We start from the raw sequence: 23,066 nt of genomic DNA, 5'->3' as shown, positions 1-23,066 counted from the left end.
GTTCCATCTCCTTGTTAGCCTTATTTTACAGATAACTTCTCCGAGCCTTAATTTTCATAATCTGTTTGCAAGAACTCATTAGACTGGAGCCAGAATTCAAACACAGTGCTTTCAGACTTTTGCTACTCAACCACCAATATTTAGTGGTGAAAAATTCTGTGTGGAGAGTTTGTAGCTTTTCCATGGGAGATGGTGAGAACTTAAAAGTGATTCAGAGAAATTTTCATAAGGGGAAAAAAATCAGTGGAGCTGATCAGCAAAGGGAGAAGCTGAAATGAGGAAACTGTCAGGCTTGCTTTGGGAAAATGAACATGTTATCAACAAATAGTGCAGTCAAGAGGGTACCCTGTATATTCACATGAGAATTCAGTTTGCTTTAGATTTGTCAAGGATGAAGAGAGAAAGGCATGTTATTTTCAACAGAAACCCAACCTGTTCAGGCTATGGTTTGGAGCAGCTTCTTTTTTCTTTTAACATATTTCGACCTTATCACATGTAAGGTATAATGCTAAAACACAGACATGTGTAGAGGGGACAGAAACTCTCTGAAATGACTAAAGTTTTTAAACCATTAGGAAAGTGTACCATGGTTGTTGTTAGAACAGACAGGCAAAAAGGTCTTGAAGTTTAGATTGAGTTTCTCTTGTCTGAAATGCTAGGGATCAGAAATGTTTTGGATTTTAGAGTTTCAGGCATTTGGGAGTACTTGCATATAAATAATGTGGTATCTTGGAGATGAGACCCAAGAAGAACTCTGAACCTCTTTTATATTTCATATATATCTCATGCACATAACCTAAAGGTAATTATATACAGTATTTTTAGTGCACCTGCATTTTGACTGTGACTCATCATGTGAGGTCAGGTGTAGCATTTTCCACTTGGTGGCATCATGCTGGTATTCAAGAAGGCCCAAATTTTGGAGCATTTTGGATCTTGGGTTTTGGATTAGGGATTTTCAACCTGTATGTAGAAGCAGAGAACATTGACTCCTTAAATCCTGTGTTGTAGTTTATGTGTACTGACTGCATGGGTCTGTACCTATTTTTATACATGTCTATCTTGCATACACACATGCCCACATACAAGGAAGAGTGGTTATTTTACCCACCTCAGGGAGAAAGAAGGCATTAACTTAAACTCAAGAATGGGAATTTAGATATGAGAGAATTCTCTGACCAAAAAAATATTTTTCTTGTAATTAGACTGCCAGAGGAGACAACACTTTCTTAGGGATAGTTCAGATGTCTGAGAAAATTCTGAATAAAAACATCGCCCTTTGCTTGCCTAGGTTCTGAACATGTTGAGAAACAGAAAACTAAAGATATAAGTAAACATAAAATATCTTACAAAAGAGCTGATGTGGAGCCCAATGAACTCACTTTTACAGGCAAGTGGTGCCTTGGATACCCACCTGGTATGCAGGACTGTCCCTGGTGAAGCGGAAGAGAACATGTGTTCCTTGTCAGGCTCATGCCCAGGAATATAGATGAAAAGGGAGCTCCTGCACTTTGAAGATCCTCCTATGTTTTACAGACTTTGCAATCATATTAATCATTCTTCTTCATCAGTAAAGGGTGAGGTCAGGGGCAGAGCAGGGCCTGAAGTCCTCAGAAAAATCCTCTCCCCACAAGGAGCAGGAGCAGGCTAATGACCCTCCACTATTAACTTAAGAGAATAATTGTATCTACTTGAGATGGCCGAGTTGTAGAAAGAGGCAAGGATTAGATGATTTTTCAAGGTCTTTTTAATTTTTGATCTGTCTAGTTCTGGTTCTGTGAATATCCAAAGGGATTGATGAGTGGGGGCTAATTTCCTGCTGCCTGCTCCTAACAATGAGGGGTTCCACATTTGCTTTCTAGGAGGTCTCTTTTAATGAGTATATCATTTTTTTTGTTCATGGTAGCCTTAAGTTGTAAGACTTCAGTGCTATGAAATGTTTGATTTGTAGGTCAGCAGGAACTGAGATAAATATACCCAAGTTTTGCAAGCAAAATTCTGGCTTTCGAAGTACATGACAAAAACACTTGTGCAATTTGCTATCATTGATGGCCTGCTGGCAAGATTACTATTTAGGGAAAAGAAGAGATGTGCTAATTTTAGATACTCCTTCAGACTTGACTGACTCATTCATTCATTCATTCATTTCTTCATTCACATATTTATTGAGTGACTTCAATTTCTGTTTTAGGTAGTGAGGAACTGTAATGGAAAGATCAGATAAATTTCCTGTCCTCTTGAAGCTTCCATGCTGATTCATATAAAGAAACAGCACAAAAACATGAGTAATACTTATAGGATGTCAGATGGTGACAAGATTTGTGGAGAAAGAAAAAACATGGAAGAGGACAGAAAGTGACAGATGGTTACTGGTGGTCAGGAAACACCTCAATGGGAGGGTCACATTTAAACAAAGACCTGAAAGAATTGAGGGCACGAGTCATGCTGCTGTCTGGGAGTAATGGAGACACTTACGCAGAGGAAACAACAGGTCTAAAATCTTGAGATGTGAGAATTCTCAACTTCAGGCTGTAGGATCTTGTGAGCCATTTTATGCTGGTGGGATGGGTTTAAGGAGAAGAGTGACAATTTAATTGCCCTGGGTCTGTTTTGAGGATAACCCTCAAAGGGGCAGAGCAGAACAAGTTCAGTAATGACGTGCATTCAAAACTGAGATGATGGTGGTTTGGACTAGGTTAGTAGCTCGTGAGGTAGTGAGGAGTGGTCAGAGTCTGGATACATCTTGAAGGTAGAAATCAAAAGAATTTGGTTAAAGGCAGGGTTGTGATATACAAATAGCTGAGTATGGTTTGGTCAGGTTTTGGGTTTGAGCTAAGTAGAAGGCTAGAGTCGCCATTTACTGACATGGGAAAGGAGGAAGAAATGTGGATGAGGAACTTGGGAGTCTAATTTTGGGAATGTTAAGTTGAAATGCCTGCTGAATATCCAGAAGATCTGAAGGCCATTGGATCTACAAGAGAATAGCTGACAGGTGAACTGTGGGTTAGAGGCATGCAAAGTCACAAGACAGGATGAGCTCACCAAGCTCTGGAGAATAGATGCAGAAGAGGCATCCACATACCAGGTCCTGCTGCCCTTTAGTGTTTACAGGCCACGGAAGTAAAGGGACTCGAGGAAGGGAGAATGAGAAAGGGGACACCAGGGAGATAATGGGAGAGCCAGAAGAGCATAGTGTCCTAGAAGACAGATAAATAAAATATTTCAAGAAGGAAGGAGAAATGAACTAGGTCAGATGCCACTGATAGGGCAAGTAAAGAGATTAAATCTTGACCATTGGCTTAAACAACATGTGGTCACCAGTCACCATACAAGAACTCAATTGCAATATATTTAAGAAAGAACAAAAGTGGCAAGAGTGAATGGAGAGATCTGATATAGCCAATCTTCTGAAGTGTTTTCCTCTCAAGGGAAGTGAAGGAATGAGGTATAAGTGAGGTGAGGTGGGTGTCTTAGTCCATTTTGTGTTTCTACAGTGGAATCCCCAAGACTAGGTAATTCATAAAGAATTGATATTTATTTATTGCCATTTTGAGGGCTGGGAGTTCAAGATTGAGGGGTCCACATCTGGTGAGGCCTTCTTGGCTGCATCATCTCATGGCAGAGGGTGCAAGGGCCAGAGAGCATGTGTTGTGGGGGGGAGAGAGGGAAAGTGGGAACCCACTCCTGTGATACCTAACTGCCTTCTGTGACAACAGCACTAATCCACACAGGAGGGCAGACCCCTCATGACCTAATCAACTGGTAATGGCCCCATCTCTCAGCATTGTTGATTTGAGAATTAGATTTCCAACACATGGATTTTGGGGGACACATTCATACCAGTGAGGGAGATGTGGAATCCAGAAGTATTTTTTAGTAAAGATGGGAAATATGATGAAAGCTTATGTATTTTTGGTGGGGAGGGATGATCTCGTAATGTGGGAAACTTGGTGAAATGAAGAGGAGTCATTGGTGAAACAGTTCTTGAAAAGGCAGGAGGGGCTGAAAAGTCACATGCTAATGAAGGTTTTGCTCTCAGGTAAGAGGACCAACAGTTAATCCATACAACCAAGAGGGAGATGAACTATTTGTGCACAGATGCTACTGGGCTAAAAAATTTCTGAATCTGGATGAAGCTTGAATAATGAGTGACCCAAAATAGGGTTCTACAGTGGCTACAGCCCTCTACACTTGTAGAACTTATGGCCCTCAGAAAACTTTCCCTGCCTTTTGTGTTGGCCCCTCAGCCATCACAGCTGGTAATTGTATAGTTTCTTATCTTAAAATTAAACATGGCATTGTTGTAATGAGTAGCTCACTTATGTTTAAATTGGCAGTAGCGAATATTTATTGAATCCTCTGTATAATCTCATTCAAACCTCTTGCCAAATCTATGGAGTTGGAACTATTACTGACTACCAGTTAACAACTGAGGAAACAGTGTAAGAGAAAATGAAGAACTGGGTCGAGGTGAGGAGTTGATTTAGCTTCTTGTTTTCTGACATGCTGAAGTTTACTCCTCAGCCATACACCTTGCTGCTTTGTGTAAGTAATTGGGTCTATAAAATGCTCAATTTCTCCATGTGAAAAGTTAACATTGCATATGATTTGATTCTCTTATGTGATTGTAATCTGAGATCAAAAATTTTTTTTGATAGTTTCTTCCCACTGCCCCCATTTTGCCTTTAAAAAGCCTTTTACAGAAGTTATTTCAAGCTGCACTAAAAGCTGTGAGTAGTAAAACATTATTCTTGTGGTAGTTTTCCTTTATAGGTCAGATCTTAAATTAGAAATTGACAGCAAGATGTTTCATCTATTCTGAAGGGGATGAGAGCATGGGAACGTGTCTTCAGAGTCAAAATGATCAGAACTGAGATTTTTCTTAGGCTCCTGGCTTGCTCTATGTCTGGCCTTCTAGGTCTGTTTTCTCATTTGAAGAATAGGAGGAGTAGTAATACTTACTGCTGTGATGGTCATGTTAGAGATGGAATATTCTCAAGAACAAGCATAGAGCCCAGTCCTGTTGTGTCAGTAAATGGCAGGCAAGTGGACAGTCTCTGTTAGTTCCTGAACTGCCACCTAGCAGATGGTGGCCAGAGAATTGCTGACTGCATCGTTTACCTGATCACCTTAATTCCCAACTGGAGAATAACTGGTTCAAAGTTTAATTTCAGAAATGTTTCTTATGTGTACATATTAGGAATGACTTATTAGGTAGCATTGGGAAAGAAAAATCTTTTCTATTTGTAGAAATAGTCTGTCTTTATTTCAAATAAGATTTCAGAACATGTTGTCTGACAATGGGAAATGGAGCTGTCCCAGAGAGTCTAGGATGTATGGTTTGTGGTAAGCATGAGGCTCTGTATCCTCTTGGGTGTGGGGGAGCCTCCCTGTAGTCCCTAAATTTTCTCATCTCCAGTCACTTAATCTAGCCATCAGTAGATTGTCTAGACTATTTTAAGTGAATTCCCTTCAGAGGAGATGGGAAATCCATAAATTGAAATTAATCATTGTTTCCTTATTCCCTTGAAACTGTGATCTGATGGTTAGAGAAAGGGTAATGACTGAGATTATTCATGTAGTCACAGGCTCATGGGCTGTGAGTAGTATGTTTTATAAGTCAGTGTGGGTAGTAGACAAAGCAAAGGTCTCTGGTTATCTACAGTCTTAATTTAATACACATTAAACAAATCCACCTGGAAAGAAACCCCAACATAGACAAAATCTTGCATTAGATGACATTGGGACTATCAGGCTGAATGAAGGGTTCCTTGTCCTCAAAGAAATTATAGTTAATTTGGGGGTAGGCTTTGTCAGTCCACATCCAAGGGCTTAATTCATCCCTGACTGTGGAAACTTTCTCCTCCATCATGATGTGATCATTCCCTGAATGTCCAGTTCCATTTATAGAAGTTTTCACAATGGATTTGGTTGTAAGGGTGTCTTAGGCTTATATGGATGCTTATTTGAATGTAGCAGGGATTGTGCTGCTGCTGCTACCAGAGCCAGACTTCACTCTACTCTGTTATAACATGGTTGTCTTTCTTTCCTTGCCTGGTGAATATTCACCAGAGTGTTGCTTGTTCTATGTACTTAACAAAGAATAGTATTTTGTTGAAATACATAGGTCATTATAAGTGGCATGATGATAACAAACATGTGCACAGACAATTTCTAAGTTGCACAAAGTCTTCGTTTGTCTTCTGGTACTTTGCACATGGCCTGAGAACATAATGATTCTATTGAGATATGTTAAGAGCACAGGTCATGTTTTCATTTATGGATCTCATGCTCTAAATGGATGTGAAAACATGCAATTTGTATAGATAAACAGTATTTTTGAATTATATAATTTTTTTCAGGGCATTTTGACACACTGCGTTACTAATCTTCAGGTAGAATTATGCAAGTGGAGAACTTTTGATTCATGGCCTCAGATTTTCCTTTCTATATCTTCTTTTTGCATCTTTGTATTCCTGCTTGCTTTCTTCTCCAGTATCCACTGTCCTCTTTCCCAACGGTGTTTGCATTCTAGTTGACACAGTACTCCCATTCAGCTAAGCAAGTGGAAATGAGTTAAAGATTGTGAAGTTCAGGTTTACACGTCAGTGGCCACCCATGTTGTAAGGTGGGCTCCAGATACACATATTCAAGGGGGTATCTGACCTTTGTAAGGAATATGGCACAAAACTTGAATACAGTTCCCTCATGACTAACTTCTGTCTGCAGAGTCAATTCAGAATTTATTATCTTTTCTTTTTTGCCTACTCTAATTTTTTGAAGATGAGGATTTAGGGGCATAGAAGAGCAGAGCAGAATGAGCACATGGGCTTTGGAGTAAATCTGAGCTTCACGTATGTTTGACCTTGGACACAGACATTCCCTGGATCTCAGTTTCCTCTCCCGTGAAGTGTGGTTGTTAGGGTTTTTATGACTGAAAAATATGTAGAAACTATAGCCCTGTGTACTGCAGTATAAAAATTACAGGTTTATGGCAGAAGAAACAAACTGTGTTTATTGTAATTAGCATAAATTCTAGAGTTTCTACAGGGAAAAATGAAACAATCAGATTTTTTTTCTGCATAATATCAACTTTGTTAATAGTTTGTAGCAGATGTCATTTGTGCCAATAATAAGTTATTTGGAGGTATGTATTGATTTAAAGCAAGCCAGGTATAGCTTATGGAAACTTGTTATATTCATGTTCTCCAACATATAAATGTAATGTGAATATTCACAATGTAATACATATTTTTTTCTAAATTAAAAAATGGTTCATTGAGTTACCTAAGTACATTTGAGAGATGATTTGAGTTCTCGAAGCTTAATATTTATGAGATGCTACAGACATATATTTATTATGCCAATGTGGCACAGCCTTGTGAGGTGGGTACCTTATTCCTTTGTTATGTCCATCTCTGTGTTCTCGTTGCAGAGTTCTACAATTCTGTTTTTTACTCCACAGATTTACCAGTAAAGAGACATAGAGAGTATGAGCTGGTGACTCCAGTCAGCACAAATCTAGAAGGACATTATCTCTCCCATATTCTTTCTGCAAATCACAAAAAGAGGTCAACAAGGGACGTGTCTTCCAACCCTGAGCAACTGTTCTTTAACATCACAGCATTTGGAAGAGATTTTCATCTGCGACTAAAGCCTAACACTCAACTAGTAGCTCCTGGGGCTGTTGTGGAATGGCATGAGACATCTCTGATGCCTGGGAATATAACCGACCCCATAAATAATCATCAACCCGGAAGTGCTTCAGAAAGAATCTGGAGAAAAGAGCCTTTGCAGACTAACTGTGCTTATGTTGGTGACATCATGGACATTCCAGGAACCTCTGTTGCCATTAGCAACTGTGATGGTCTGGTAAGACTCATTCCATCCTGTGTGTGTGTGTGTGTGTGTGTGCACTCTTGTGTGTGTTTGCAGGTGTTTGGAATTCAGCATGTCTTCAGCATGGTTTGGAAGGTAGAGGTGGAAAGGAAGCCTCATTGTTATATTTTCAGTGCAGGAAAAGGCATTAGAAAACGTTTTACTGTCAAAGATGTGTGCTTTGGCTTAATTTGAGACGTGAAGAAAGCGTTATTCCAAGAGACAAAAAAGAACTATTTTAGCATTTTTTGTTTTCCCTTATGTTATGTTGGTGGATTTTATTTCCTTTTTTCTTTTAAAACTTTCTGAAATCTTCCTAAACAAACATAAATTCTTCCAAAAGGATGGTATTTCACTTCTTATGTGGAAACTTTGGGTATCTTCTTAAAGTATTTTGAAAGCATTCTTTAGCTTTCTCACAGAATGGTGAAGTGGGAAATGTAGCAGATCCTTTGTCAGAAATTGGCCCAACTAGCATTACTTTCTGAACATGAGGTGTACTTCTGTGTGGTAGTTATGATTGATTTTTTAAAAAATGTTCAAATAAATATCCTTTTAAAAATGTTCAAATAAAATATCCACGTATTGATTTTCAGTTTTGCAGCAGAGGCCGATAGTAACCAACTCTTTTTTACGTGCTTCACAGATGTGAAATATTTTGATTTTGTGTCTAAGTATTACTTGAAAATTGTGTCAGAGTTTTATGCTTCTTCCATTCATAGCTCTCTCTAAGTCTTGTTCAAAAAGAACAACCATTTATCTTCCTGTGGTTGTCAGGTTGCTGTTTCTGGGCGTTCAAGGCTGTTACTTTTGTTCTGTCACTGCTTCTGGGAGTTCTTAAAATATCACCTATGTATTGTATTATAACTACTCTATTTTGGTTGCTCTTTTGATACCTTGAGTATTCTGCTTTTGTCCTGATGCCATTAGAAATATGGGCTTAACCCAATGGAGTTACGACACTGTATGTTTTACCAAATGCTGATGAGTTCCTTCTGTTTCAGATGTTCTTTTTTGCAGGCTTATCCTGACTACTAATGTTCTGCATTTTCTTAAAAATTAATGCAGGAAACTATCGTATTGGTACCAGGTCCTAGTCTTCAACTTGAATTCCATTAGTTTAGAATCTGTACTTTTATACTTGGTGGTGGACTACCTTCTGGGGTTTGAGAAATAAGGAAGTGCTCAAGTTCTTCTCATTCTACATGAAAGGTTGACTAAACCTGAATTAAGTCATTGAATAAAAAAAAAACTTCCTAGACAAGAAGACTAAGGTAGTTTAGATTCAAGTATTGACAAGATTTGATTCAATTCTAAGGCATAAAAGGAATAAATTATGTAAAATGGTACTTGCTTTATAATACTTTTGAGTATTTGAGTATCAATTTTTTTTTTTTTTTGGTACCAGGGATTGAACTCAGGGGTGCTTAACCACTGAGCCACATCCCCAACCCTTTTTAAAAAATTTATTCAGAGACAGGATTTCACTAAGTTGTTTAGGGCCTTGTGCTAATTTGCTGAGACTGGCTTTGAACTTGAGATCTTCCTGCCTTAGACTCTCAAGCCGCTGGAATTACAGGTCTGCGTCACCATACCCAGCTTGAGTATCAATCTTAATTCAGTGCCAGTATATTATTTTATGCTATAAAATAAAAAAAAAATCTCTGTTAAGATTTGAAACTTGGGACATTAGCTTTAAAATCAGGTTAGGGAAGGAAAATGCAAATAAATTATTTTAATGGATGATCACAGTAACTTTTAAATCTTAGTGGTCAGTGTTTTTCTTATTGTACATGTCATTATTTAATCATAGATAATAAGTAAAAGGAAAATTAAGTGTGTCTAAACATTATTAATTAGGATTATTGATTATTAATTTCTCTCTCTCTTTTTTTTTTTTTCTTTTTTGGAGGTGATAGGGATTAAACCCAGGACCTTGTGTGAACTAGGCAAGCACTCTACCACTCAACTATGTCCCCAGGCCTTAATTTCTCATTATCAAGATACGTTATCTTTTGGTATCATATACACTTTAGAATAATATAAGTGTGTATAAGACTTGTAGACTGCAAGTGCAAGTCTTTGTTTTTTGGTCCATTAATTAATTAAAAAGTATTGGTTGGAAGCCAGAAGTGATAAGAGAAATAATTATGTTTACAACCTTATGGAGCTCAAAGATGGTTAAATTTGCCTTAGAATTTCACTGTCTAAAATTTCTGGTGCTATTGAAATATATATAATAGTTGAAGATATTTATGTAATTAAATATATGTGTACTTCATGTATGTATGTGAATCATGTTTACCTTAAATTGTGGTTAAGGAAATACCTTTTGGAGAGATTTTATGAATGAGACAGTTTCTAAAGAGAGGGAAGTGGGCCAGGTCTTGAGTTGATCCAGGAACGGGGTAGGTCTGGCCTCATCAGGCAGCGCTCACTATGTGAACATGCTCATAGATGGAAGCCTCTTTTAGTTTCCAGCTCACAGCAGCCCTGTGCCAGGAGGAAGAAAGCAGATGGTGGCAGAAACAGAAGCAGGGTTACCGAGAGCAGATTAACAGACTGGAGGGATAATACAGTGGCTATTTCATTGAACTGGGGATGAATTCTTAAAATCGCAGAATTGGTGTTGGTCAGGATAAACCTTAGCAGAGACAAAATGGGAAGTTTAATTGATGAGAATATGAATAAATTTGGGTGATCTGTAGCTACCTCAGCTCTTTTTGTTCCTCTGATGTGCTACATATGGACTTAAGCTTCAGCTTCTTGACCTTTGGAGGGAAGCAGGGTTACTGAGATAATGCAAATGCTGGAGGACTGACCTGGTGGCATAGAAAGCCACTGCCCTAGGAAGCTCTGGGATTATAATCAAATCCAAATTATGCTAGTAGAAAGTATGGCCACTTCTGTCCTAAAAACATGGATGGGGAAATCTGAGTCTAGCAAGCATGGAGTGGAGTCTCTGATATGGAAGAGAGTATCATTGAAGCTCTATCTGGAGGGGAGATTTAATCTTTTGACTAGGTTAATTTTAGAATGGTTGCAGCAGGGATTTCAGTGATCTGATTTTCTGCATGTGTCCTGTGAAGCTGCTGTACCTGGGAGCAGCCACAGGTATTTACTCTTAAGATTGGTGGGTTCTTAGGAAGGAATCTCCAAGAGTGAGATTCCTTACCTCTTTCTCTCTTAGGCTGCTATGTGAGTTTGAAATGGGGAGCACATGAGACTGAATTAACTTGTATTAAATAATGTTTTTGATTTAATAATAATAATAATGATAATGATAATAATAATCCCAGTGCTGCTCAAAGTGGGCTTTGTAGACTCAGGTTTATGACTAGATAAATATAGGAAAAAATTTTTAGCAATTTGACAGTTATTGTATGTGTGTTGGGTCTAATAATGATTTTGAAAATAGGGCTGGTATTTCATATGTTTCATTTTATTTTTCTAGTAACGTTTTTATTGCATTTTATGAAAAGACTGATCTGAAACTGGGGAGTAAAGAAATGGCTTCTTTACTGCAGATAGTTTGAGAAGCAAGCAGCATTACTTGGCTGATTTTATGCACTCTGGACATAGATAAGTGACTGAAATATTCAGGTGGAGCTGGTATTTCCTGGTAATTATATGGAGTGAGCACAGAAAAGATACTTCAACATGGGCTTCAGTGAAGAGGACAGAAAACCCTCAAGTCACATGTTCAAAGCTAAGGATTAAAATGTGATGTAGACAAAGATATGCATAATAACTAGAATATTATTCAGTGGTTTCTGAATAAACAAGGTCTCCTGCACCAAGGAGTTGACAAAGATTCTTTCCTAGTATTATCAAGAACAATATCTGTCCCTGGCTAGTATTGGCCCTTTCCTGTTCTTTGTCAAAATTATAATTTATGAGTGACTTAGAATTCTTAAGAGCTTTATTCTGTTCTAGACCACTGTGCCTACAGGTTAGGATTATTGAGCTATTTAGTCATCGAATTATCCCCACTTTCTGACAGCATCCAATCTAGAACCAAGTCCTGCTTCTCTAGATTGCTCTTCTCCCCAAATCACCTAACCAACTAAAGCCCAAATCCTAATTAACATAGTTCTTTCTAACAGTCTCTTACTAAGATGCTCATGGTTCTCTCTGCTAACCTGTAATAAATAAACTCAGCTTGTCAACTCTAGGTGTGGTCCCGATGTTGTTGGCTGGAGGACATTGACAAGTTTCATCTCTCTGCCTCTCTGAAGTGAGAGTCTGGTGGTGAGGATCCCTGGTGGCAGGTGTTTCCCATACTTCTTGGTGGGAATACACTGATAGCTGAACACCCCAGAATGAAATGCATTTCTTCCACATTTCTTCCTGCCATTTGCTTTGTCACACCAATAAATCTCTCGTCTGAGTAATGACAGCTTACAGTCCTATTTGTGGTCTCCAAATTTGCCAAAATAAAGGTTGCTTGGTTAGTAGGTTTTATGTCATGAGTTCCAAAATATGAAGAAATCGAATTTTTCTGAATTTGCTAAAACAATATTGCCTTATTAATCTTGCTAGATTGGCATCTGAGGGAACTGGTGGACAGTTGAAGAACTGACTAGATAATTGCTCTCCTGGGTTACCCAGGTTCAGTGATTTCCTTGTGGGCTGATTTTAAGATCAAGAGAGCTTATCTAGGACAGTTTTTCAACATTTTTATACATTTTTAATTTTTGCTTCAAATGAATTACTAGGAGTTGTCTAATAAAATGACATGTAAAACTGATAAACTCAGGGAAGTTCTGATTAAAACACAGGCAGAAGATGCTTTTCCTCCTGTCTTTCTTCCTCCTTCCTCATCCTTGATCCAATTATTACGGGACTCCCTGAGGCATCTGGCAGAGGTCTTTACTAATAGAGCAGGGGTTTTGGAAGTTAAGCTTAGCAACTTAGGGATAATAAGAGACTGTTTTCTAAAATATCTGACAGTCACATCTGGCTAATGTCAGAGGCATTGTTAGATTTTGGACAAGACCAAATGAATTCTTTGTAGGCTATTGCAAACTTCTACTAAAATCAGCCCTAGTTCCTTGCCTTAAAATTTTTGTGTTGGGATTTGGTGCCTTCAAAAACATGTTTTTGCTATGCCTGTTTCAGTAAGTCTAGCTACAGAGGTACTTTTTAAAAAGGCTTTTAAACAATGTGCATGTATTGAGAACATTTGACTGATGATTGTAGATTCAGGTCAGCCTATCTGGTAAAAGAAATTTGGTACTAAAAATAGGTACAAATTTGTAGCCATTTATAGTGTATTTAGAAAAGAGGGTTTTTGAGGGCTGATCTTTAGATGTTGACATTTGAATATCTGCTTTTAGAAGAATCCGATCTCTAAAGGCCTATGGCCTCCCACCTTTTCCTTCCACGGAAGATGTGTTTGTTTATTAATAAGGCAGAGGGGAGATCTGTGTCTTTCTGGTTTATATGACATGATGACCTTAGAAAGTCTGAGGAATAAAGGACTGAAGCCATGTTTTACCTCCAGGATTTGACACCAGGCTATTTTTGCAATGCAAGATTAGAAGAGGCTCAAAGCTTCTATACTTTTCAGTTTTCTGAGGTAGAAGGTAAAAAGCAGTAGACATTGGCCCCTTTTGAAATGAAGAATGATGGGAGTCCTCCAGTTTAACTAGTCTGGGAAAACCAGTACATGACCTCATTGCTCCTTACCCAAGGTTTGGTCAAGCAGAGGCCCTAGGGAAGATGACAGTATTTACCTAGTTTTGCTTGCTGACCTATGACAGGTCTGAGCTGTTGCATACATCTTCCACCCGGCCTCCTTTTTCACAGAGAAGCAGCCAGTCTGTGTTTATTCAGAATGGAGAGGGATGGTTTGGCATAGTCCTTGATCATTTTCACATTGTCTACTAATTTGCATATGCCTAGAATCATTCATGTGTCAACCCTTTTCCAACATTTTTTTTTTGTTTGTATTCCTCTGTGTGACTTACTTTATGCAAAGAATATCAAATATATGACTTGAAGTAAAGTAGGAAAGGAAAAAGTTGAAAGGACAAAAGTTTTTTTTCAAATTTAAAGAATATTTTTATATTAGTTATTTTGTAGTCACTCTAAATTATTCCTATTTATGAGTACTATAAATTTTAACTGTTCATTATTTTATTTACGTAAATTTGATTATAGTTTATTTTCCATTATCTTCTCTAACTTTGGCAATAGTACATCTTTAAAATTAAATTTGAAGATGTTAAAGATTGAGGAAAACAGTAAATATGTTTGGCAAATTTCTGTTTGGACAGACTGGGAGAAACAGAAAATAACAAGGGCCTGGGAGTGCTTATTCTTCTTATTGTTGGCCTGAGAAGTAGTCTCCTATTCTTCTCAATGCCATGAAATCTGTGATGAGTTTTTCAAGATAAGAAATGCTTTAAGAACCATGAAAATAGTGCTGATCACATCTTAAATGTTTTCTTCTGGTAAATTGTAATTGAAATAAAAACAGTAGTACATAACAAAATCAACATGAGGCCTTTGTACATAATCATTCTTTTAGGTCACAGAGAGCTTATATACTGAACACAAGACTCAAGATTCCCAATTGCAAACTCAGTGTTATTTGTTTAACTTAATACTCTTTGATTCTAGTAGTATTGATCCAAGTTAATAAAGCAGTTTGAAGCACTAGTATATGTAAGACACTATACTGACTGCTTTGATGAATACTGAGGCCAGGAAACCTTTGCCTTTAAAAGAGTACCGGAAACAATGTATGCAAAAATAAAACCAAAGTATTAGGCTAATGTTTTAAATAGCTAGAATAGGTGAAATGAGAGTTTAGGTGATGGAAAGATTATCTCTGTCTACAAGAATGGTAGAAAGCTTGATGGAAGAAGTGATATTTGTGCTACTAGGTGTCTGAGAAGATAAACATGTATGTTAAAGTGATTAAGAATGGTGGCAGGGATGGCATGGATAGGGGAATAAGAATCTCTTGGTGGGAGCCAGGTGTGAGTTGAGTGAGGAAGCACGGGAAAGTTGATTTCATGAATTTTTGTTACAGATCTAATAAACAAATACACAGGAGACCCAAAGTAGTCTTGGTCCAGTTTACCTGAATTTAGGACTAAAGCAGATATGATATGAGAGTGAGAAAGAATAAGGAGGTATACTAGGGATGTATAGTTGATATTGTCAGGGTTGCATGGACATTCAGGGCGAGAAAAGGGCAAAGGATCCCTGTTCTGGAATTTTGTTGCTTTTCTTCAGAGGAAGTTTTCTCTGAAGTCATAAGACTCCTTTCTCTGGAGTTTGAGGAGGTATTGACAAGAAATGCTTTTCTAGAACTTGTTCCTAAAATGTCACAGAGTTACGAAGTTTTGATTTTTAAAAATCTGAGTTTATTTTCCATTATAGGTTCCTCAGTCTTCAGGTTTGATGAGTTAAGTGCCCCCGTTTAGTGAATCTCCTAGGACTGTAATTTCTTCCATCTGGAATATTTTCTATACTTTTTCACTATATTTATTCTATTACCATATTTCTTTTTTTATAGTATCCAGGGAGCATTTCTGATATCAGTTAGTGACTTTTTTGTTTATAGTGTACTTTTATATAGAAAGTAAAAAATGTAGACTGTAAAGGGTAGTGTAATTTGATCAATATTCTTTAATTTTCAAGGACAAAAGTAACCTTACTAATAAATAAGTTGATTTTACATTATATCATACTATATTATTTATAGTATCTATTCTGTATAACTGTATATATATATGGAAATATATTTGCATACATATGTTTTTATGCACAAAGGTGTGTATAGATGTATATATAAATAGTATAGTGAAAAACAACCTACTTGTGTATACAACAGAGTTCTCAGTCAAGAGAAATGTAAACAAATATAAAGATTCACTGTTAAATCACAACTCTTGAAATTAAGTATATACCATGCTACTTGAATACTTTGGTAGCCTACTTTTGTGGCTATTGTGATGAACTCAAAGGTTGCCATTATCTGCTTAAAATGCCCTGGGGTGTTGAATTGTCTCTGATAAGCAGTTTGACTCTGATAAATTGCAAATCACAATTAAAAATGATCTCTCCATATTCTTTCTTTTACCACATGTATAACAAAATATATAATTATGTTATTGGTAAGGTTTCTAGTCAACCGCAGGCTATTAGTAGTTAAGTTTTTCAGGAGTTAAGTGTTATATGAACGTTTTCAACTACATGGGCGTCAATACCCTTAGCCCCCATGTCGTTTGGTGGGTCAACTGTAGTTGATTTTTTTTTGTGTTATTCAGGTTTTGTATTTCCTTACTTGATTGGTTTTACTATCCAGAATTTAGTACGAAGTATTGATATATATAGCTTTTTGTAGATCTGTTTTTTCCTCCTCTAAGTTGTATAAGTTGTACTTTACATATTTTGGTCATCTGTTATTAAATGTGTAAATAGTCATAATTGTTATACATATGTTTAATTAACATATAATGTCCTTTATGTTTTGTATTTTTTAATTTGAAGTCTGTTCTGTCTGATATTAATATGTGATAACATTTTGTTCATTTTTAACCTGCTTATGTCTTTGGATCTAAGGTGAATGTCCTGTAAACCTGTAAACAGTATATAGTTCAATCATGTTTTTCTTTTGTAATCCATCTGCCCATCTCTGTCTTTTGATTGGGGAGTTTAATCTATTTACTTTTCATTACTGGTGAGGAAGGGCCTTACCTTTGTTATTTTGTTATTTATTTCAATATACTTCATAATTTTTTGTTGTTCATTGCCTACAATGTCATGTCTTCCTTTATGTTTAGTTGATTTTTTGGGGGGTGGGTAATGAAATGCTTAAAATTGTTTTCTCATTTCCTTTTATATATGTTCTTTAGCTACATTCTTTGTGGATAGTAGGGGAATTACATTTAACATCCTGAAGTTATAACACTATTATTTAATTTTATACCATTTTAACTTCAATAGCATAAAAACTTTACTTTTTTTAAGAGTGCTTTCCCTTCCCCTTTCAGTTGCAGATGTCTCCATATTCAATCTTTATATGTTGTGTTTCTAGAAACCTAAACTAATAAGTTTTAAATTTATTAGTTTCTTAATAATATGGTATATACAAGTGATTTACACACCACTTTAAAATAATAACTTTTATAATTGCTCATGTACTTACTTTTACTGAAATATTTATTTCTTAAAGTTTCAAGTTACTGTTTACTATTTTTTATTTCAACTAGTATTTATTATAGGGAAACTTTAATGGTAACAAATTCTCTTGACTTTGTTTATATAGGAATATCTTGATGTCTCCCTCCATTTTGCAGGCCAGTTTTCTGGATATAGGATTCTTGGTTGATATTTTCTTTTCTTCTACACTTAAAAAATACATATATTATATATATACACACACACATACATATACATATACACACACATATACATACATACATTTTAGTTGTAGTTGGACACAATACCTTTATTTATTTATTTTTATGTGGTGCTGAGGATCGAACCAGGGCCATGCATGTGCTAGGTGAGCACTCTACTGCTGAGCCACAACCCCAGCCACTTCTTCTATACTTTTAATATGTCAGTCCACTGTGTGTGACTTCCAAAATTGATTATGAGAAATCTGTTCATAATCTTATTTAGGATTGCTTTTATGTGAAGTAGTTTTCCTGTTGCTGCTTTCAAAATTCTGCCTTTGTCTTTCAGCAGTTTCATTATAATCTCTCTTGATGTGAGTCTCCTTAAGCTCATCCTACTGGAATTTATTGAGCGTCTTGGATGTGTGTATTTATGTCTCTCATGAACTTTGAGAAACTTTTGATCATCTGTTTCTCTGACTGTTATTCTCTCTACCCTGTCCTTTCTCTCCTTTTGGAATTCCGGCAATGTATATGTTGGTTCTCTTCATGGTGTCCTAGAGACCCTGCAGGCACTCTTCACTTGTCTTCTACTTTCCCCCGCTATGTCTTAGACTTAATAATTTCCAGTGTCCTATCTTCAAGTTCAGTGACTTTTCTTTTTACTCAAAATGGCCTTAGAATCTCCTTAGTGAATTTTCATTTCTGTTATTGTCTCTGTCAGCTTCAAAATTGGTTTCTTTTTAGGTATGTCTTCCTTTACTTCTCTGAGCATCTTTAAGACAATTGTTTTAAAGTCCTTGTCATCAGGTTTTTCAGGCATAGCATCTTTTATCCACACCCCTCCCCCCCATCCATGGTCATGCTTTCTGTTTCTTTGTATGGCTTGTGATTTTTTGTTGTTGTTGAGAACTAGACATAACAACTAATAAAATAGAAATTATGGAAATTATATTTTTTACTTTATAAAAGTTTGCTTGTTTTTGTTTTTAATTATCATAGGCTGTTTCAGTTCTGAGGATTAGCACAAGACATAAATTAAGGTCTTCTCAGGTCTTTTTTGAGCCTGCACCTGCCCCTGGGCATGCATAATGACACTTTAATTTTGTTCATTCATGTAGTTGGTTTTGAATGTCTTAGTGTTCAAAGTCTGAATCTCCATAAAAGTAAAAGTGAAGTAGAAAAAAAGTGTGCCATTTACTTAAGTCACTTCTTCCAGATGGGAAGGGCATTGGAAGAATCAGAAGAGGCCCAACAGTGGCTACCACTCTCTATGTGCACCTTTGTGATTGTAAGCAATTTTTGATCAGGGCACAGATCCCCAATATTGGGAAAACATGGTCCCTTTTGCTCATTCTCCCTCATGCAAGTTGTGTGCAAGCTGCCAGCTTCAGGGTTGAGGGGTGAGGGATTAGGAGCTGCTACTGTGTTATGAGGTAAAAATGACTGAAATTAACCACAGTTTTCATTCAGGCTTTCCCTTGGAAGTTACAAGTCTTCAGTAGATTCCAGAGTTCCAAACTCTTGTCATCAGATTCTGCTAGTGTGCTTACTGTCTAGGTGCAAGAAGAGTTTTGTTGCACTCTACTTCCTCGTCTTTCCAGAGTCCTACCTGATACATCATCCTACTTTTTAGAGACCCTTGGAATGTATTAAATGTGGACTTTTGTAGTGAGGATAATCAGTAAAACCAATGAAGAGAAACAGTGGCCAAACTATTCTGAGATTTGGAACTTTACAAGAGTTCAGTATGAAAGAATTTAAGTGCCATCGATGAGTCAAACCTTTAGTAGAATGCTTGAGGGAAATGACTCATGTTGAGTGTGCCCACAGTGTTGTTTTAGAATCAGGCTAACCTGGACTCCAGTTTGACCACTTACTAGCCTTGTGACCTTCAAGATTTATTTTACCTTCCTGAGGTCTCTTTCCTCCAGTGTGGTGGGGGGAAGGAATGCTTGTCAGCTCAGCTCACATCCTTACCCAGAACACTGGTGCAGTTTTCACACTATGGCCCCTAGGAAATCAGTGATTATTACTAAAATCCCTAGCCTTTTTTCCCCTCACTTATAATTATTTGTTTTAATAATTTATGAAATACCAATGACTGAGGCTACAAAATAAAACATATTGCAATTGCCCAACTCAGCCTGCAAACTAATTTGTAGAAAGTACAGCCTTCAATGAAATGAAAACCTTAGGAAAAAAATATTGTTGATTTTAAGATCACCTTACCTATCTCACTATTTCATGCAGGGCTCCTTTGACATCATCTTTTCTGTGGAACACTGTAACCTCTGCTCTCCTGAAGACTTCTAAGGATGGAAACTCACTACTTTCCTTCATATGTATATATCACTATGGTATAAAAGTTTTTCTTTAGATTGTACTTGGAAATGTGAAGTAAAAATATCTTGTTCCACTTACTATATTCTTCATAATTCCAGAGATATAGTAACCATGATTGACTTGTTCTAATAATACCTAGATTCTGTACAATTGACCATACATCATTCAGTTAATCTCTTAGCGAATGACCTCTTATGTAGGAAAAATTTCCCTTTAGTGGGGTAATAGCCCACACCCTGACTGGGGTGGAGTTTACCAAGCATAAGTCACAATTTTTGATCATTCCTTTCAGGTTTTTCATTTTGGTTAAATATTTTAAATTATGAATATCAGCATGAGACATTTCATGGGATAGAGAGTTCAATAGCATTAGATGGTATATGCTATTAGTGAAAATCTTCACAATCTCATTCATCTTATACCTCTTTTCTTAGGTGATTGTGGTCTCTGAAGTACCTTATATATATTCCTTTTTCCCTAGTCTAGAGTCTACTGTGAAAACATGCATCTAGCTAGGAGGAAGCATTCTTTATATTTCTGTAAAGGTAGTTAAAGTGTTTAGATATAGAGGTGGCATAGGGGTGCCTTGCTCCAACTACCAAACAATACAACTTAAATGGCATTATTATTGTTGACTTTTGGCACCTTGCTGGGTTTATGATTAGCAAATAATATTTTCCAACCATAATGTAGGAGGTTTCTGAAAGGCCTTCTTCTTTTTGGTGATGTTCTTTTTTAAAAAAAATATTTATTTTTTAGGTTTAAGTGGACACAATATCTTTATTTTACATTCATGTGGTGCTGAGGATTGAACCCAGTACCTCATGCATGCTAGGTGAGCACTCTACCACTGAGCCACAACCCCAGTCCCTGGTGATATTCTTAAAGATAGAAGATATTCACGGTTTGAAGACTGTGCTCTTGCATGCAGAGGTGTTATATAAATATAGCAGGACCCCATCGTAAGGTAGATTCCTGAGTATGTGTAGCCTGAGAGAAAATGGAGAATAGCACTTAATGAGAAAATTTGCAAATGTTAGTAACCCATACACAGTGGGAAAAGTTTTATTTAGCATTATCTGTGAAACACAATGCTTTCAACATAATGACTGAAATCTCAGGGTAATACCTCCTTTGGACATGCATGATATTTGATTTTGCTTAGAGTGTGCCAGTATTTCATGCTTTCCTGCCTGGCTTCCTATAGTCCTTCATTTTGCATACCTGGCTCTGTGGATGGTATTAATTGGCTGCCAGAACAAGAAAGCAGACCACGCATAGTGATGTAGGTCCAGATAAAATCTCACCATGAGATCTCTGTCTCTATTTAGTCAGCTGTACCTCATTGCTGCCTTTGGCTTCAACTATGGTGTATAAAGATGGGGGAAGACTTTGAGACACGTTGGTCCTATACCCTAACCATTGATTTAAAATTCTCAGGGAGATCTTTTTTAAATGAGCTGTGATTAGAAATCAAATAGACAGTGTTCATTTATGAGAGTGCTTTGAGATTTGTGCAGTACTCATAGCTCCATGTTGTTATACTTTTTGTATACTTAAAACCAGGAGTTTCAATGAGATCAATGAGATTTTGTTTGTTGCACTTGTTAAACCTTATGTTTTGAAATATTTTCTAAACCAAACCAAAATATGAATAATTTTTCTTACCGTTTAATAATTGAATACATAAAATTTCTGATCAAAATTCCTAATTTGTTCAACTTACCCCCTCCCTCACTGGTTGATTATTTTCCCAATAAAATAACTTAATCATTCATAGATGGGTACCATTTTTTTTTAACCTCATGAAACAGTCACTATTATTCTCAGTTATTCATTACTGGCTCTCCTAATCTTTATGGGCTTGGGGCTCTAAAATTAGGAAACTGATAACTATGCTTCCTGAGGTTCCTTCTAGGACTGATATTCTATGACTTATAACTAAGTTTTGTTCTAATTCATCCATTCTTTGGTGAAGGAGCATATCAAAGCATCACAGTGACCATTATGTGTTCATTGTAGAAACTGTATGATGAGTGTTTATGTTTTCAAGTGCTGAGATATGATTACTTTATAATAACACAATCTCTTTTTTAAAATTTGCTTTTAATACACTAAATATGAATAAATCCTCTGTTCTTGAAGTCACCAAAGAACTTAACTGCTATTACTGCTTGACTCCTCGTGAGATGCAACCATTTAAAAGAGAATGTGTGTGTATATTTATTTATAAAACACTAAGAACAGAAGGAATTTCCCTTGATCAGGCTGTTAGGGAAGTGCCAAAGTTTCTTAGGATAGGGATGTTGGATATAGCCTTTTCCCTGGGAGAGTTCCTATATGGTGCATTTGAGGAATATCTAAGCAGGGCTGAGTACCATTGTCTTCTTCAAGGGGGCTTCTCAGATCTCCTGGAGAGTTTATTATGGGGCATCACCTCAGGATTTCTGATTTAGTAACTGTAGGGTACCTGAACATTTGCATTTTTAACATTTTCTCAGTGCCACACTTCATAGCTCAACTGTTTCTTTTTTGTGTGCAGTAATACTGGATACTGGTTTTTGTCCAGCTGACCCACTTTCTCTGGTAAGGTATTTGAACTTTTTTTTTGTTTGTAATACTGTCTTGGCCCTTGCTACCTCCTCAGTCATAATCCCAGCCAGCTTGATTCAACCCTTGTCAGTCTGTTTGGATTAACTATTCACAACTACAATTTCCCCTCTCAGTCCTCTTGCCTGGAAGCAACATGTTCTTTGGAAGTATCCAGAAGTGCTATCTCCCCAGACCATGGACATATTCTGGCGGAGTACAGCAACAAGGTGAACTTAAACAAGTCATTTAACAGATTTGATCCTTGGTTTTCTCATTTGATTCAGGCAAAGATTTCCTGGTAGAACTTTGAAGTGGATATTTGTATCATGTTTGGGTGAGCATTAGTCACTAAGAAATCCTTGGGAATTTTTTTTTCTTGAGATGCATAAAATGCATTTTCTTTCTTTTTTAAAATTTTATATGTGACAGCAGAATGTATTACAATTCTTTTTTTTTTAAATTTTTTATTGTTGGTTGTTCAAAACATTACAAATTTCTTGACATATCATATTCCACACTTTGATTCAAGTGGGTTATGAACTCCCACCTTCACCCCATACACAGATTGCAGAATCACATCAGTTACACATCCATTGATTTACATATTGCCATACTAGTGTCTGTTGTGCTCCGCTGCCTTTCCCATCCTCCACTATCCCCCCTCCCCACCTCTCCCCTCCCCTCCTCTCCTCTCTCTCTACCCCCTCCACTGTATAACCCTGAGGGTCTCCTTCCATTTCCAAGCAATTTCCCTTCTCTCTCCCTTTCCCTCCTACCTCTCATCCCTGTTTAATGTTAATCTTCTTCTCATGCTCTTCGACCCTACTCTGTTCTTAGTTACTCTCCTTATATCAAAGAAGACATTTGGCATTTGTTTTTTAGGGATTGGCT

The 23,066-nt window shown here is 36.9% G+C and overlaps 1 protein-coding gene across 1 annotated transcript in view; it reads left to right on the top strand.

Moving 5' to 3' along the window:
• Adamts3 (ADAM metallopeptidase with thrombospondin type 1 motif 3) overlaps positions 1-23,066 on the top strand; it is a 249,798-nt gene that overhangs the window by 9,919 nt on the left and 216,813 nt on the right. Inside the window, exon 3 of the mRNA XM_048785770.1 lies at positions 7,466-7,872. Coding sequence (XP_048641727.1) covers positions 7,466-7,872 — 407 coding nt within the window. The remainder of the gene's footprint in view (positions 1-7,465; positions 7,873-23,066) is intronic.

This window comes from Marmota marmota, unplaced genomic scaffold (assembly GCF_001458135.2).
Source record: "Marmota marmota marmota unplaced genomic scaffold, marMar, whole genome shotgun sequence".
NCBI lineage: Eukaryota > Metazoa > Chordata > Mammalia > Rodentia > Sciuridae > Marmota > Marmota marmota.
This window is presented reverse-complemented; position numbering and strand designations above follow the sequence as displayed.